Here is a 17730-nt window from a genome sequence, read left to right as displayed (position 1 = left end):
ACTGAGCACTGTATACAGTATCTACTAGAATTTACACAGATACTGCAGTTCATCGAAAGGCTTCAGCTCAGTTTCTGCTCTTCTCCGTAGTCATCTCAACCACACACATCGTTTATCACACCTATGGGTGCATGTTTAGATATACAAAAAAGAAGTGCATAACACAAACCAGGAGAACTTGTATGTATAAATAAAAAGCTTACATTATTTTTACATTAATCTATTATGAAACACACACTAGTGTTTTATTGTTCAGATTAGAAGTCATCCTTCCCTTCTCCTATTCTTTCACTGAAAATTTGCTTTTCAACTTTATATTTTTAATTTTTATTGTGGGCTCTTCAGAGTGATTTTGCTAGCCTACAACGAAAGACCAGGAAGCGGGCTCAATTTGCAAGCCGTATGGAAATCTTTGTGTAAATTAGTTGCAGCAGGTGGGTGGAAAAAAGCGAGACAGGTGCTTTTTTTTTCAGGTTAATGAAACTGCTCTATGCGCCACTCAATGCACCTTTCTATTCTATTTTACAATCATCTCCGAGTGCAGAGATCAGCCAACAGACCTATCGTATCACCTCCATCAGCCCTAATTAACAAACTGACACACTCGTAAGTTTGCATAGAGTCCATGCTGGAAAAGCCAAGGGACTTAATCACCTCCCTCGGCCCACCCCCTAGTCCTTGTGTAAATATTTGATCAGAGCAAACGCACCGTGCGACAGGTGTGCAGAAGAGGATCCTCTCTCTTTAAAGACTAATATATTTTCCCCCCTCTTACCTCTTCTGATAAATGGAGGGGTTGCTATTTTTACCCTGACTATATAAACTGGTCTTCTGGCGTACAGGTTCATTTCCCCTAAGGACGCAGAAATGAAAAAGGTGACATTTCTTCGGGAGAACTGCCGACGTGTCATTCACTGGAAAGCAAACAAGCTAGTGACAGGTAAGACGTTCGTGTACGTGATTCAGACTCTACATCTCAACTTTCGGTAACAATTCTAATCAACCGCCATTCTGTTCCTTTTGTTCAATTGATTACATCCCAGACTTTAAACTAATTTTGTTTGATTCCTCTCGTTTTTTCAAATTGGTTTAGGACCTCACCTTACATGGAAATGAAGTTCACCTGGACAGGTTTGGTAGAAGAAGACAACCTGAAGACGAAACCTGTTCTTTTCAGAACCTGAACACGACATCGCAAAGGTCAAACTACTCAGATTCAAGAAGAGTTCTGCAGAAAATGACTTTAGGGTTGTGTTGACCTTACACGGAGACTCAGATTATTTCTGTATTTGCCTCACGTTGAGCCAGACGTACAATACCTGAAGACGAAGTTTTGTTCGTTCGGCTCGCGTTAAGCAGGTACAGATTGTCGACCCATCTGAATCCAGAACCACGAAAATTAAACAACGATATTTACTTGGAGAGATAAAAAGGACAGAACCTATAACGGAGGCGCGTAAATTATGAAACCGAGGACTACTTCAAATTGAGCCTTTATTCAAAAACGTTCAATTTAATAAATCGTCCTAGGGCAGATTTTTAAGCGAGGGATTTTCAGATTTTTAGATATTTTATTTATTTTTGAAGCTTTACCTTCTCTGTTAAACGTATAGAGTACTTGGTACAGGTTTGATAGACTTCATATTCGTCCTCGCCCCTTCTCTGTATTTCACTTAGAAAGTGTATATTTGATTTACACCATTCGAAGTCATGGTGTGTGAAGAAAATATCGCGTAGCGTTTAGGTGAAGAAAGATAAAACGCCTTACTTACTGTTTCCTGTTATTAAAATGTTCATTTCCTAAAACAGAATATCTTGTATGATTCTAGACGGAACTTCTAATAATGTTTTTTTAATGAAAGAAGTCATTACTTGAATTGAGATATATTTAAGTCACAATTAGGCTACTTTGGTGTCTGCAGGAGTTTGTACAGTATGTGTATGCCAATATTGTTCACTGCAAGTGGAAGTCAATAAAGATAAGTACCCGCAACAAATTTTCTGACACCCACAAGAAGTTCTGAATAAGCGTTTATATTTAACTACATCAACCGTTTCCCCAGCGTGCTTTTTGGAAGGATTATGAAAATGTCTGCGTATTAAGAAGAATCCGTATGGATTGCTGCAAAATAAAGAAAATGAGGGAAACCGGTCTTACCGAAACGACATTACTGTACAACGCAGCCACCGGCACGCAATTAATTTTCATTTAACCAAAGTTTCCAGTTATTCACCACCCAATGTTTTGTAGTGCTAACGAGTTCATCTTGGAACAACTTTGCATGCTTTTATTATGAAACTATTCTTTAACATAAAACTAATACACCGTTGTTCCTATTTAATTTTTTTAAGTGGTGTCTAACTATCAATTCATCCGGTTTATCTCTAAAACAAATTGTTATAGCAGTATGAATGCGTAATGCCATTTGTCTTAAACACTCCCACATGAATTCTAACTTTATCCATGTCCAGTTTAAAAATTACAATGTTCTCTTGGAGATGTAAGTTCTTGCTACAGACTGAATGCACTGGAAGACTAAACGAGCTTTCAGCTAATCATCTGGTCATCCAAAAATCTACAGTACATACAGTACGATGCAGCTAATAACACATTAAAAAACAAATCCTTAGAAAAACTATGGTCTCCGAGGGAGCAGACTAATATAGAAAATACATCTGATGTATTTTTAAAATAAATATCTGTGTTAAAAAAGTCATACACTGCATGCATTTTCTTTAAGAACGGAGATGATAACTATTAGACATTACCATGGAAACCAACACCAAGACTTGTGACATAAGCAGCAGCTCTAACATGTTTAACAAACACTTTAATGGAACAGCGTAAAACATTAACTACAGAAAACAGAATGGTCAATAATATGAAGGAGAACATCTGTCACTTTAGCTCCCCTGACGTCCTAGATCTACTTATTAGTTTATAGCCCTGAATCTGAAAAAAAGAAAAAGCCATTTTCATGCTCTGTTTGAGTGTCCCTTATTGACTTCTCAATCTTTTTTTTTAATTTTAACCTAATTTCCAGAACCTATTAGTTCTATATAACAATATATACTGAATTTGAATTTGCTAGATTTTAAAGAAAATCCTTGTTAAATGTACAGTATCATTAATTTACACCTTATGTTATGACTTCTATCGCTGCACAACAAAGGATCAAATACTATTTTCTTAAAGTCTGAATAATTCCACATGGTTGCCTTCCATTCTATCACATATAATTAGTACTTATCACTCGTGTTTCTTTTAAACAGTCCCAAGATTCCAAGTTAATTTTAACTATAACATGAGGTTGTGAAAGATGGTAAATTCTTTACCCAAGACTTCCAATCCTCTCCTGCCTAAGCAAGTGGAGACAACTAGAGAAATTTGTCAAGGGCTCACAAAACCTACTACAGGGAGAATTTATTTCTTACATTCTAAGCTACAGTTTCTGTTTATCAGATATCATTTAATGTCAATTTGTTGTGTATTATAAAGAATGATTATCTCAAACTATAGGGAGAGAATGAAGGACTGTTTTCTGGCCATACTGTAGAAATAGCGTATCATTCAGTGCGTTTCATCTTTAAGAATGTGACTCGATTCTGTTATGCTTTGCAGAGGTTGTGGTCCAACAGAAGCAGGACAACAAATGTAACTAGACTGAATACTGAATTGTGTCTCAATGGCCGCTGAATTCAGCCCACTGCCGTGTTCCTTTGGCTTGTGAGAGAAAGACATTTTAGAAAAACTACTGGATTTATGTATAGATTATAGGGCTTAATATGAGACATTATCATTGATTCTCCAATAACCTTAATGGCACTGTAGTGACTTTTTATTTTTCCTTTGTCTTTTTCAACTTTGAGAAAATAGTTAGAATCAATTACAGCAATTATACATTTTAATTTAACAAATAAAACAAATGGCAGAATTCTTTCCCCGGGTGACCAAAGATTAATGTAATGTAGTAATACTCATGTGTGTATATATACAGTACATACTGTACACATATTATCATACAGTATGTACAGTAATTATATCACTTATTGTATACATACAATAATGTAAAGACATCAGAAGTATTTCAAGCTCAAACCACAATTGGCAAAGCAAAAAATGGGATGGAAGAGAATTCATGTCAATGAACCAGTGTTTAAAGAAGGAAAAAGTAACATTTTAAATAATATTTTGGCATATAAAACCTTTCAGCTATTTAGCACATATTGTAAAAGTCAGTTTAATATGTTACACTTTTGCAAACACAGGGACGTATCAGGGAATTGACAATCAAAAGCATTCAGTTTTTATAACGTAACATAAAGAAATTGCCTTTACTTCAGAGCAACATAAACTTACAATTACAAACAAAAGAAAGGTGTCTGCAAAAAGTACATAAAATAAGGATGTTTCACAGGCATGAGTTAAGTAGTTAGGAAAACTGCTTATGCTCTGTTCACATAAGCTTTAGAAAAGTTAAAAGTGATCTTACATGACCCGGGACTAGTTTTTCAAGAAGATGAACAGGAGCTACAGGTATACTGTATACATTCAAGACAAACATCTACCAAGTTCTGTGTTAGAGCAGAATCTGGAAACAACACAAAACAGAAACTTAATTTCTTCACAGTTAAGAACTGTTCAATTATCAGATACTCTCCCTTAAAATTCAGGATTCACATCATTTTGCTTTCTTTTCTCTGCAAATCAGGAAGTCTATAGAAAACAACCCACAAAAGGCCACTTATCAGGTTTTTACATAGATCTGAATTTTGTTATTAGCCCCCTTATTATTTTATTAATGTATTTTTTTAACCGCAATTCATGATAGTACTGTAAAAACTAGTATAAAAAAGACATAATATTAAGTTTGACTTTATCTTAATGTAAAAGGGAAAAGAAAATGTCAAAATGAATCACAATTGGGCACCATCTGGTGCATATATTTCATTGTATATCTTTTTGAAACACTACTACTTGCACAAAAATGCACAATATTTGAAATTGTGTTGCAGTGATAAAGCAGTATTACACCTGAAATGTACAATTGCTAATTCATTCCAAGTAAAAAAAAATCCTTAATATCCTTGTAAAGGAGAAATGTATAGTACAATGGCTGTAAAATGAAAAAAAAATAAAATAAAATGGCTCAGTAACAGCCTACAATGCTACCTTTTTGAGTATTTATCAATCTACTTCTTACTTTTGTTTCTATTGCTCTACACAGCAGCTGACAAATTTGTATTGTGAAAATTTTTCTTTGCTATAATGCAAACAGCTGTTGTAAGCTCTGTTTATGCCTGAAGTGTTTTTATGCTGTTCCTTCAGCACAGGTACAGATAAATAATGTAAGGAATTACAAAGACAACTATGCCTGTTCCCCTCTTGTTCTAACTAATATACAAGTAATGTTGCATGTTAAATCAACCATTAGTCCACCACCTCCCAAAGTATTCACTTTACATTTTGTGATGCTGGGTATAACTAACAACTACTGTAGGTGATATACATTTCTGTGTAAACTGTTGTTGAAGGCTTTAAATAGCAAGGAGGACAAAACAGGTGGAAATATACCCATTAAAACTGTGATTTGTACAAAATCCAAAAATGTACAAAATCACTATTTAGGGATGGTCTTAAAACGTACATAAAACTAAAAATCTTATTGAATATTTGCCAGTTAGGTCATTGAATAATAAACAGGCCTATCATTCAAGAACAGGATAAATGTTGATTAGAGAGCACTAGGAATTATAATGATGTGAAGGATTGGTTCTTGTATAAATGGGACAAAAAAGGTAGTCTTGATAACACAGTACAAAGGGTTTTCAAAGTGCAATTTTTAATCACAAATAAGCATTGCCTTCAATATTATTTGACTCCATTTTGTCTAGAAATATTCTAGATCATTGCTTTTCTTGGGTGGTAATTACTGATTTGAATGTGGGTTTTTAAATAGTAGGGATACTCTTTATTGAAGCGACAACCTTAGTTTTAATGGAGTTAAAGGGAGTTTGAAGATAATTAAAAAACACAAATCATCATAAATCTTGAATGAACAACTGAAAACAGATGCAAAATGTTCATCTCAAATTAACTTTTTAAGCATATGGCTTTCTTTTTGTACCTTACTAGTAGCTGTACAGAAAGCTTTATATTTTAATTAACAGTGTATTGCACCTATCCGTGTTTAGCTACAGTTCTGCACATATTTATTCTACACATTGCAAACTAAACAAAGTCTCAAAACCAGCATCCTGGTCAACACCCAAAATGCTAACTAACAGAAACCTTTCCAGTTCTCTGTTTCATAGTGCATCTATTGCCGATTCAAATAGAAGATATACATAGAATAAGTTGCATGTTACTATTATAACATTTTTCTCATTTATGTTCCTTGTCATCTGCATCTGTAGTATTAGGCTGCAATGATGTATTTATGAAGTTATGTATTTTGACTACTTCCACACATTCTAAAAAATATCAAAACCTTCTATTTTAAACTTTCTTAGGTTTATGATTAAGTTTCTATTAGTTTTTCCCACAGAACACAAAGAAATTGAAACATTTCTTTTTTTATTTTTAGCTCAATGTTTATACTTTCTAGTTGAATTAACATAAAAGGATTTAAAATGTATACAGGAAAATAATGAGAAGAAATAAAACTTTGATAATTCAATGAAAAATGCAGGACAAATGATCAATACAGGATTGATTTTCAGACTGTCCATTTGTGGAATTCAAACATAGGTGTAACACATATAACACAATCATGGCGAAGAGTGTCAAATTGTTTATACTGATTGTTATTGATAAAAATACATTTATTGTCATCTGTATTGAAAATAACCCTGCTACAGCAGTTCTGCTGGTATCTGTTTCATCTTTTTGGTGAAATACAGAGTAATCAAAAGACACAGCACTGGTCATGTTACGCATAGTAGTCAGGAACAGATGCAATTATTTTAACAGCTGTTTTCTTTATTAAAATTTGTTGCACATTATTGTATTATAATACTGTGTTTCTGCAGTACGTGTTCCAATTACGGCTTTTTGTTCTTGGAGGTTTTCATAGATAATTTATTACATTTACAAAGCCAGGGGCACTGTGTTGCTGGTTAAATGGGTCTTAGTCCGTGCCTGAGGGGTATGAGCTGTTTAATACAAGGATGCATGAAAGGTTACTAATGAAATATGCAAATGTTTCTAGGCTGTTTATCGTTGTATTTTATACAGGAAAACTGTGTGATGGTCTCCGAATCAAGAAATTAAGTAAAGGGTACATCTAATAGTTACAGTTTTATGTTAAATGCTTCATTGCTATTATATGCTTAGAGTTGCACCATAACAGAAAGCTTTCAGAGAGCAGATGTTACCAGGTGGAGCTGTCAGTGCCCGTTCAAATTTGTCCTTCAGAGGATTAGTTTCTATGGCAGCAACAAACATGTGGAACAGGTAATTTTGCTGTCCATTCAATGACTATTTAAATAGCACTTCCCAATATTAAACATACAAAATGCCTGGTAACTAGTCAACTTATATTGTCTGCACTGCTAGCTGTTATTATTGATCCACTCAAGGCAGGCATCTTGAAAATGTCATGTGTGCACAGCTACATTTTACAATCATGCAGGATCAAATTCAGAAATCATTTACCATCCTGTTAAGTTTACAGCTGTTTCTTTTCTAACATGTACTGTATGAAACAAAATCAAGCGTAAATTTAATGTGTAATCGATCAATAGACAGATGGTTAGTTCGCATGAGTCTTAAGTCTTAAGGGTGCTAAATGAATATCTGATGCTTCCCAAATTTCTTTTTAATTTTGTAATAGTAGGAGTTTTCAAAAATATGACCATGCCCACAAAACTGCAACTTTTTGCTTTTTGGATCAAAGAATGATAATCCAAAATTCAATCATTATTCAGTATTCATTCACAAATATTTTAAGGTATAAACCACTCATGACTTTAATAAAAATGAAAAGCTGTTTTAAAAATCCAATCAAACAACTTTTCACTCATGTTCCTTAATAAACGATTTACAATTATCAAGTTTTACTGCAATTTGTTTTCTTTTTGTCCAGATCAACATATTTTACAATACAATTTTCCAATTTTCTTTGAGTACTACAAAGTTGTAGTGACATTTGTAATGTAGAGATATAAAAGTTCTTGTATTTTGCAATGTGTGCAAACTGATACGAATAGTTTACGAAGCTACAATGAGAATCCTGACAACACAGTAAATATATATTCTTGAGAAAAAACAATATTATGGTGGGCTGAACAGATAGCTATTTTTTTCTCTGCTTTTCTGAGGAGAACAACATCAAGTCAGCTTTGGTAAGATGTCACATCAACGCTGTCAGAAAAGAAGTCCACACCCTCTGTTTGCATGCTTTGAGGTGGGATAAAGAGATCATTCTCTGATATGTAAAGGAGAAATTTACAAGTTAAATAGATGTAACTGTTGGTAGTTTAAAAGTGTTGGATTTTTCTAATTATTTTACGAAAATGCCTTCAACGTTTAACATAACATCTTTGGATCGTCAGCCTATCTGATTGTAGTGTCATAAACGAAAACGTGGCATTTCACTTTGAACCAGCTTAAATCCTCCCTTCTTTCAAAAACAATTTAATCACCAACCTGATACGCTCTTGTTTTCGTGCGACTGCTCTATGGCAGTGTGTGGGGGTGGTGGTGACGGCCGGGTAACCATGGTAGACCTTCATTCAGGAAAGGTTTATTCCTTCATCACGCATGAAAAGCGCATGCATTCAAAATGCCCTGAACTCTAAAGAAGGGGAAATCTTTTGGCAATTGATTTCTGTCGCTCTAAATTATAATGAAGAAATAACAGCTGCATTTTGATGTGCGACTAATAAAAAATTGATGCGCAGCAAAGATGAGAATACTGCAATAAAAAAATTCAGATGTGTTAAGATTTTTGTTTGTGTCCATCGGCTTTATGAGTCATAATGTTTATGTTTATCAATGCAACAAGATATGCCATTTTTATTTTTTAAATGTACACAAAAGTACACAATAGAAATATACCTTAATAAGGTTTTAAGCCTGTTGTGCTGAGTCAGTGCATTGATATTTTAAACACCTACACATTATACATTATATTTATATAACACAAGGTGTTAAACTATTTTGGTGTAGATTTAGAGACTTATTTTTTTAGAATTATTTTAGTATAGCCAGGCCCACTGTTAGTTAATGAAAGAGAAACAGTAAAACCTTTTGTAATATCTTTGTAGCAAAGATAAAATTCAAAGTAGACTAGTGAGTTAGCAAATTTACATGGCTACCTTCTACTAACTCAAATTTCCTAGTAAAATAAGTGCTCAGCTGATCCTGAGCAGACACAGATCTAATCATTCAAATACAGGAACAAAGGACACCTGCTGTGCATCTGCCTGCCTTGTTAACAAAGTCTGCAGTATGCATTAGCCAGGCAACTGAATTGACAATCCATCAGGCAAAAAGAATCAACCAAACACAATGTAAACACATTTCAATTAACCCAAAGCACTACCACCTCCCTTTGCACTGTGCAAAGTGGGAAGAGTTTTATTCATTAGTCACACATTTGGATTTTTATCAACCTGCACCATGTTCTCCTGACGCTATCATACATAACATTTTAGATAAAAAGAAACATAAAAAACACACATTAATACTCTTCCTTATTCTATTTCTCTTTAGCAATTTGTTCCCTGGTCATTTTTAAATTTCATCTCCAACACTGCATACATTTTGACTTTTATTTAATGGAAAAAGGGTGTATAATAAAGCAATATATTCCAGTAATTATATTTTGTTTAAGGTATGTATTGTTTCACAAGCCTTTTTTAAAGTAATAAGAATGTTTAAAAAGATTAGGTGTAGAATCAGATTATATTCTCTGGCAGAGAATCTAAAACAATTTCTGAATAAGATGTAAACTACACTTCTTAATGCTGGCAGCAGCATTCACAGCAGATCAGCAGTAGTCTGATCTTCTAAGAACTCAGCCGCCAAGCAAAGCTGGTCTTGGATAGTACAGGGATGGGAGTCTTCAAAAGATTACCAAGCTGCTGGTGCAGGTGGCACGATGCCCTCTGGATCAGAATTCCAAAAACAACATGGCCATAGAGTGGCATGATGGTGTAGTGACTAGCATTGTTGTCTCACATCACTAGGTTCTGGGTTCAATTCCTGAGGTGCCATCTGCATGGAGTTTGTATGTTCTCAATGTGCTTGCATTGATTTCCTCCCATAGTCCAAAGACCTACAGGTAGGTTAACTGAATTCTGGGAAAAGTGTCCCTGGCGTGAGTGAGTGTTTGTCTGTGTCCATGTGTGCTTTTGCACCAGTTGCTTGCTGGGATGGACTCCAGCTTCCCCACAGCCCTGTACTGGATAAAACATATAGAAAATAGATGGATGTTATATGCCAATATGAGCACTGTTAAGAAGAGTAGGGCTGTTAGCCCTGGTGTCCTGGATAATTTCCACTTTGCGCTTGTACAATATAAATTGCTGTCCGTAAAGTCCCTCCTTAATTCAATTGGTGAAGCAATTTCTTACTTCTCAGTGTGATCTGCAGTACAATGGGACTGCTAATGTATATTGTCTGTGTATCATCTAGCAGGTGAGATGCACTTCAGCAATGAAGTGGGTTCCCATTCATCCATTGAATCTGCTTTCAGAGTCTTTTGAAAGAAAAGCACCTAGCTATAAACTCAGAGAATTATTATGAACATTAAATTCTTTGCATAACAATTTGATGCACCAAGCATACTGTAACATAATTCAGTATTGTACATGAAACTCCTTACTCCACAATAAGATTTTCAGTCTCCACCACTAGGAGGTGGAAAAAAACAAGGCTTCATCCAGTAATAGAAGAGGGAATTATAGAAAACCATTACAACTGTATGATTTCACCGTCCTTCCTTTCCTGAAGTAATGTGTGTGACTAATGTTAAAGCCCATTTACAGGATTGTACTTCGTTGAAACCAGTTAATGAAATAAGAAACATTATAGTAAGCCTTGAGGCCAAGTGTAAACTAAAGTTAGACTAGCAATTTAGTAACAATTCTGTTCAGCCAAGTTATTATGGTCTAGGAAGCTCCACAAGAGCTGCTGTTACTTCCTTATTCTTCTTCATAACTGTTTCTTGATCACAGATGTCCCTAATGCAACACTGTAATTTGGGCCTTGTATGGCAAAGTTCCTAAAAAAAGTCTAAGCAACTATCAGTATTTGAAATGATGCCAAATATATAAATATAAAATGCAAAAGGCCGACCTTACGATTTATATACAGTACTTATACTGAACCACTCACTGTACTGATATGAATATCATTCCATTCTCCGTCATTTTGCAAAAATAAAATGCAGGTTTTGGTTTTTTGAAATTCAGATGGATATTTAAATAGAACATTTTAAATGAGACAGCAATTTTCACATAGTAGATCTCTCTCCATCTATATTTAACATTATTGGTGATTGGATAATGGTGGTTTTAGACCTGCTTCCTACAGTGTAATGAGGCGTGATCCTCCATCACTACACTTTCTCTCTATATTTGAGTAACATCTGTCAGGCAGTTGTAAATACAGTATGTCCAGGATCGTGGTTTTGTTACTCTCTTGAGAAGAGACATTAAAAAACTGCTGTAAATAACAATAATAAGGATTCTGCAGGTTTGAAACATACCTTACATATAATTGACATCTGGAAGGTATTTCTTAGCTTTAGAGTTTTTTGTTTTTACCAAGATATTAGACAAAATAATTATTTTCTCTCCTTTTTCAATATACTGTATTCTTACAATATGGCATTTGACTGTGGGTATACTCAGACAGAAGCCCTGTTCATAATAGTGACCAAGATAGCAGTTTTATCTTTGATATGCAATGTTTTAAAAAGAAATATGACAACGTTCCTTAAATTAAAATAACAAAGCAATGATCATGTTGTACTATTAAGAACAATTTTAATATTTAAGACTTGTAACTATTTTATCATGTACGTGCAATACACAGTTACTCCACAAGATGTCATTTGAGCTTTATATTTACAATACTATAAGAGAAGTACTGTACATTAAGGTTTTTTGCATCTTCTATGTCTGCTTCAGGAGATATAATCAGTAAAATAGTTTTAAAATAGTTGACTTTCCTTTGCCTGATATCCAGATTTTAAGAGAACAATGGAGAATACAATGTCCAAGCAGGAACGTTTTGAGGAATGTAATTGGTGGACCATCTGAGTCTCAGTAAATATTGTAAATCCATAACTAAAGACATTCTAAAGAGACTTTCACAAAGGCTACATGACATCTGTCAAACTTAATAGATTCCTTTCAGAAGCAGAAGATTTTCTGTTGACTAAAACCACACTGTATATCATTATTTAATACTGCCAAATAATGAAGCATATTATACTTTCAGAGTGACTGAAGCCTGCTTGACCTTAGTATTGAGTATCTCCTTATCAAGCCAAAAAGGCAGATGCAGAAAAATAGGAAAACCTTAAACCTAAAAAAAAACTGAAAAATGCACAAGTAAAGATATCTTTTCAAGGAAAAGACAATCCTTAAAACAATGTTGCTGATGGATTCACTGAATAACAATCAAAAAATCATCCTGCTAACCACAAACTAATACTACTTACTAAGTTACTAGCCAGGCTAAAACTGTTCCTTTTTTAACCTTATTTAACCTTATTTAGCTAACTTTTAAACTTTTCTTAACATTCAGACATTATGTGGATTCATTTTTACAGCATTATCTCTTTTGTGGCACAAAATAATTCCAGTGTTTATCTATACAGTTGTCTCATTAATATCTCTTTTAGAACGGTTTCCTGCAACATGCCAGGGAGATTCTTCTTCAAACACAGTAACAAATGCCATAGCTCTGAATGTCGAATGGCATAATGAAGGTACTCCAAAAAGCAGCATTAATGACCATCTCTACAGTTAATCTCGCAGACTACAGTTATTATCCTGCTTTCCAATCAAACTGTTGTGTCAGTTTTTTGGCATTGAAGGTGTCTCTCCATCAATCACGGGGCAATAGTTTCTATTTTGATGAGTCAGAAAACCTAAGACCCTCACAATAGACATTTCAGAGCCTAACAATAGTTTGAACTAATGCTCTCTTTCAGTCAGGCATTGCTGAGTGAGCAGTGGTTGTGCGTATTCTGCATTTAAGCCAAGGCCTGGTACTATATAAACACTGGAGCAAAGCTTGCCCCCGACATTGACTTTACTGGATCTGTCCACTTCAGAATGTAAGTATCCTATTGCTGTTGAACATATGGACTGAATTGTATCACATTATAGTTTTTCATATATTTAGACAAGTACAACTACGGTGGACTTCACGGTGCACTTCAAAAACAATAACACAAACCATTAATCTAAACTGACTTTTGGTGACAGGGAATTAGAAACAAGGCATCTATAGTTCCTTTAATTACTTTTCTAATGTAAGTTGAACTTATTGCTTTCAAAACATCAGGGCATCAAAACATTGCTGCCTAAGCTAACAAACATTATATTGTTCTAGACTCTAGATGATAGTGATCATGCAGTTTTTGAGTCTAGATTTGTAGCCAGTTAAAAAGGTTAATATTTAATCTCCTTCACTTTAGTCCACTTTCTATGTTTTTATTCATACAGAAGAAGGTCATTGGAGCCAGCAAAAATGACTACGCAACCAATGGTCGAACAAATGGGACAGTGGAAAATCACTGTGTGGGAGGAGGAAAATTTCCAAGGAAAACGTTGCGAGTTTATGATGGAATGTCAGAACATCATGGAGAGAGGATTTCACAAGATCCGCTCCATCAAGGTGGAGAATGGCCCGTAAGTCTGAATGGATATAAGCCTGGTTCTTTTCCTCACAACATTTTTATTTTCAGTACTGTACTTCTTTTAAATCTGAGGTAGACCAGCACTCTTTTTAGAGTAAGATGTTAATTTTCACACACATTATTTATACTATCTCGTCTCTAACATTTGCCAAAAAAGTATTTGTAAGATACCTTTGAATATTTCTATACATTTTTGTGTTATAGGAATTGATATAAACAAGTACAGTACTAGTATTCAAGAACATATCCCTTTTAACAATTTCTGGAATACTAAATTTCTAGTATTGAATGAAATGTTAAATAAAATAAGTCTGACAAATAAAAGGGAAGGTCATTTATGACAAATCATTAAAATGTTATTTTTATATATTTCTCATTGTCTGACTGCTTGTAATAATACAGTTTAAATAAGTTATTTACAAACTAAATTACAAAAAGGTCTCTTTATAAGGTTGTTATTTTACGTTTTTCACTTATGAATATGACAAAGTGGACAACTAATAATTGTGGTAATTATAATTTTATAGATAACATTTTTGTAAAACACAAGATTAATAAAAATTGCTGGTTCTAAGATGTTATTGGGATGATGCCATCAATGAACCTGAGTGTGAATGTATCGTCATTAAGATCTGTAAAACAAAGGTAGAAACATGTTAGGACAATGTGTATTTTCACTAGAAAATAACCCACCTTGACTCTAGCCCTTTCAGGATGTATTCATGGATTTGTATAATGCAGATTTTGACAACCTGAGACAAAACAATTTGATCCACTGTGATTCCAGAACAGGTTTCCTTAATCTTATTAACAAAAGCGATTTTGGTCAGATTTTTCAGTCTTTCCCAAATACTCATTTTGTTTCTCACCCCCTTGCACAGCTGGGTCGGCTATGAGTATCCTGAGTACCAAGGCCAGCAGTTCATCCTGGAAAAGGGAGACTATCCTCGCTGGGAGGCCTGGAGTGGAAACAGTGGCTACAGAACGGAGCACCTGCTGTCCTTCAGACCAATCAGATGTGCTGTGAGCTTGAAAAACCAATATATGTACCTTAATTTAGACATTCAGACAGATGCACATGTTCTAGACAAACACCAGATGAAAGATTAAATTGTAAGAACTTGTACTAGAATGGCCCTAACATCCTTCCCCATGTATTTAAATTACGCTGAAGTGCTAAAACACTCATGTAATGTTACAATTACAGCTAACACTTTAAAGTTATTTTCACAATTTGAACAATTGATACATGTTTTTCAGCCCTGTCAATTAAAACCTTCAAGAAAATGGTAAAAAAAAAACATACCCATATTGCAGACACATTACTAATTGAGATACTCTGACATAATATTGCACTGAAAGTGTTCGAATTTTTAAACAGCTTCATCAAAAATCCAAGGTACCCATTTGTTTCCCCTCTTTGCTATCTGATCAGTGTTGTTGCGTTTCTCTGTAGAATCACAGTGACAGCAAGGTGACTCTGTACGAGTGCGAGGACTTCCAGGGCCGGAAGTTTGAAATGTGTGATGACTACCCCTCCCTGCAAGCCATGGGCTGGTGCAGCAAGGAGGTCCCATCAATCAAAGTCAACTCTGGGGCGTAAGTTCGACTTAAATACCAGTTGACTTTAGTTTAGTACGATTATGTGCACGTTTAACCACATCAAGGAGTAAAATCTGTTTTTAGTAATCCTGTTCTGTTTATGTTTTGCTCATGATGGTGGTGGGATCTCTTCATTGCTGGAAGCCTGCCAGTCATTCCTAGTCAGCGCTTTTAAGATCCCTTTTAAACCTCATCATGAGCACATTCTAGTGGCCAGTTCTAACAGTGATGTTTCCTCCTCTATTGATTCTTCACAGTTGGGTAGCCTATCAATACCCAGGTTACCGTGGATACCAGTACATCCTGGAGAGAGACAGACACAATGGAGAATACAGAAACTACAACGAGTACAGCACCCAGGCTCACACCAACCAGATTCAATCTATCCGCAGAATTCAGCACTAAGTCCAACCTACACTTTTCCTTACAGTGATTATGTATCTAGCATTGCATGAAATGTACTAAAATAGGCAATAAAAGCATTGTTCAAACTATGGAAAAGAGTGCATGTGGCCATTCCTTGCTTTCTTCAGTTCCTCCCAAAAGTGGAACTATCTATCTATTTATTATGCTAGATGACAACCTGAGGCAGATTTTAAATAAATGTACCACACTTGACTGTCTGACTCCTTCTACATTTAAATCATATCAACAGATTTTCAAATTTCAACTATGATAAAGTTGAAGTTATTCATTATATCAATTCAGATCACTTTAATCCAGTATATAGACAGACCTTTTCAGAAATGTTTTGTATACATACAATAGTGTGAAGAAAAGGATGGCTTGTGGTTATTTACAATAATTAAAAAAAAACATTTTTTTAATGTTAACTATAGGCTATCTGTCCTTGTCAATGGGAATGTGGAAAATCACAACTAACAATAACTGTACTTTATTTCCAATAAACATAAGCATCAGTTTAATCAATGCTGTAAATGTTTTGATTATGTGTTATTTCATAGATATTATATTATATATTCTATATATAATGCTAAGGCAAATACATTTTGTTTGCCTTGGAATACATAAATTTTAAATAGTTATGAATACATGCATTTCTTTGTGGTTTTCAAGAAAAATGTTTTAAAATGATACTGTGAACTTTAGTTTCAGCTGTAAGTGAAATTTATTAGAAATTCCCCAAACTGTATACAGTACTAGAATAAATGCATTGATTACAATACATTAAAGTACATCATATTCCTTTATTCTATTTAAGCTATTCCTTTAAGCCCTATATTCTTAGTTTACATTTGAAATCAGCTTTGTCTATAGATGTTTTTCTTGATCAGTTTACATTAAGACATTGAAGAGTTGTGTTGATGATGTTTAAATTGGGTTGTGCAAATCAAGTGCTGGTAAACTGTTTAAAAGAGAAGCACTCTTCTGCATATTCCTATTTTCTCAGAATCATCTCCAAACATTATGTTGTTTTAGTGGGACATTACAAATTTTAGAAGTCAAGCTTTAAATGAAACTTAACAGAATGTGGGTAATATAGAATTATTGTTTTTTTTACAGAAAGCTCTTAACAGATTAAGTACAGACCAATAGCTATCGATCTAATATATCTAAGAAACTAAGTTTCTAAGAATTATTGGAAGGGATATCAATTGGCTCCTGGTGTTTCACAGCACCATGGTATATAGGATATCTAAAATAATTCTAATTCTCCCTTTTGCTTATACAGTATGAAATTGAACTTAGTAGCCTTGGACAGTAGTTTCCACCTTTTTAGGGTTCATCAGCATGGCATAGCTAACTGGTGACGGGTGATAAGGACAATATGCAGTAAGCATCTTACACTGAGCACCTTTCACATCTACAATGCTCTTTAGTAATATACTGTCAAACACTAGCATCCATTCTATACTGAAAATGTTTTGTTAATAATTTCAGAAAACAGAAGAAGGGGTCACAAATATGCAGCTTAAAATCAAGCAGGTAGATGAAAAAGAAGTGACTCATGTTTTCTTTACTTAATGTTGCATGCCTCTGGAATAACTCAAGTAATGTTGCTGATTCTTCCAGTTAAACTTGAATTTTGTTTATGAAGTTCTCTGAGCTGTCCAAGGTACTGAACATTTTCAAAAGCTTTATTCAAGGGTTCCACCTGCATATGAGAGGCAGTTGTAGGTTATTTTAAATGGTAAAATGATGATTCAGTATTATATACAGCAAACCCATCAGTCCTATCACTTTGGTGAAGATTTGCATCTGCTAAAACACTTAGATAATACTG

General features: G+C 34.4%; 1 protein-coding gene and 1 long non-coding RNA gene across 2 annotated transcripts; both read left to right on the top strand.

Moving 5' to 3' along the window:
- Window positions 1-736: 736 nt before the first annotated feature.
- Window positions 737-1997, top strand: LOC138241988 (uncharacterized). Its single transcript, XR_011191258.1, has 2 exons — window positions 737-940; window positions 1094-1997. It is a non-coding gene; the product is annotated as an uncharacterized lncRNA (long non-coding RNA).
- An 11227-nt stretch (window positions 1998-13224) lies between these two features.
- On the top strand, window positions 13225-15986 carry LOC102690427 (beta-crystallin A2). Its single transcript, XM_006636426.3, has 5 exons — window positions 13225-13298; window positions 13690-13875; window positions 14765-14906; window positions 15340-15482; window positions 15743-15986. Exons 2-5 carry the CDS (start codon window positions 13715-13717, stop codon window positions 15888-15890), a joined length of 594 nt encoding a protein of 197 aa, XP_006636489.1. The 5' UTR covers window positions 13225-13298; window positions 13690-13714; the 3' UTR covers window positions 15891-15986.
- Window positions 15987-17730: the final 1744 nt, after the last annotated feature.

Source organism: Lepisosteus oculatus, chromosome 12, assembly GCF_040954835.1.
Source record: "Lepisosteus oculatus isolate fLepOcu1 chromosome 12, fLepOcu1.hap2, whole genome shotgun sequence".
NCBI classification, from domain to species: domain Eukaryota; kingdom Metazoa; phylum Chordata; class Actinopteri; order Semionotiformes; family Lepisosteidae; genus Lepisosteus; species Lepisosteus oculatus.
This window is presented reverse-complemented; position numbering and strand designations above follow the sequence as displayed.

Coding starts and splice junctions, on each gene's coding strand:
- LOC102690427 (XM_006636426.3), top strand. CDS start 13,715: ATGACTACGCAACCAATGGTCGAACAAATGGGACAGTGGAAAATCACT. Junction 13,876..14,764: donor ATCAAGGTGGAGAATGGCCC/GTAAGTCTGAAT, acceptor CCCCTTGCACAG/CTGGGTCGGCTATGAGTATC. Junction 14,907..15,339: donor TCAGACCAATCAGATGTGCT/GTGAGCTTGAAA, acceptor GTTTCTCTGTAG/AATCACAGTGACAGCAAGGT.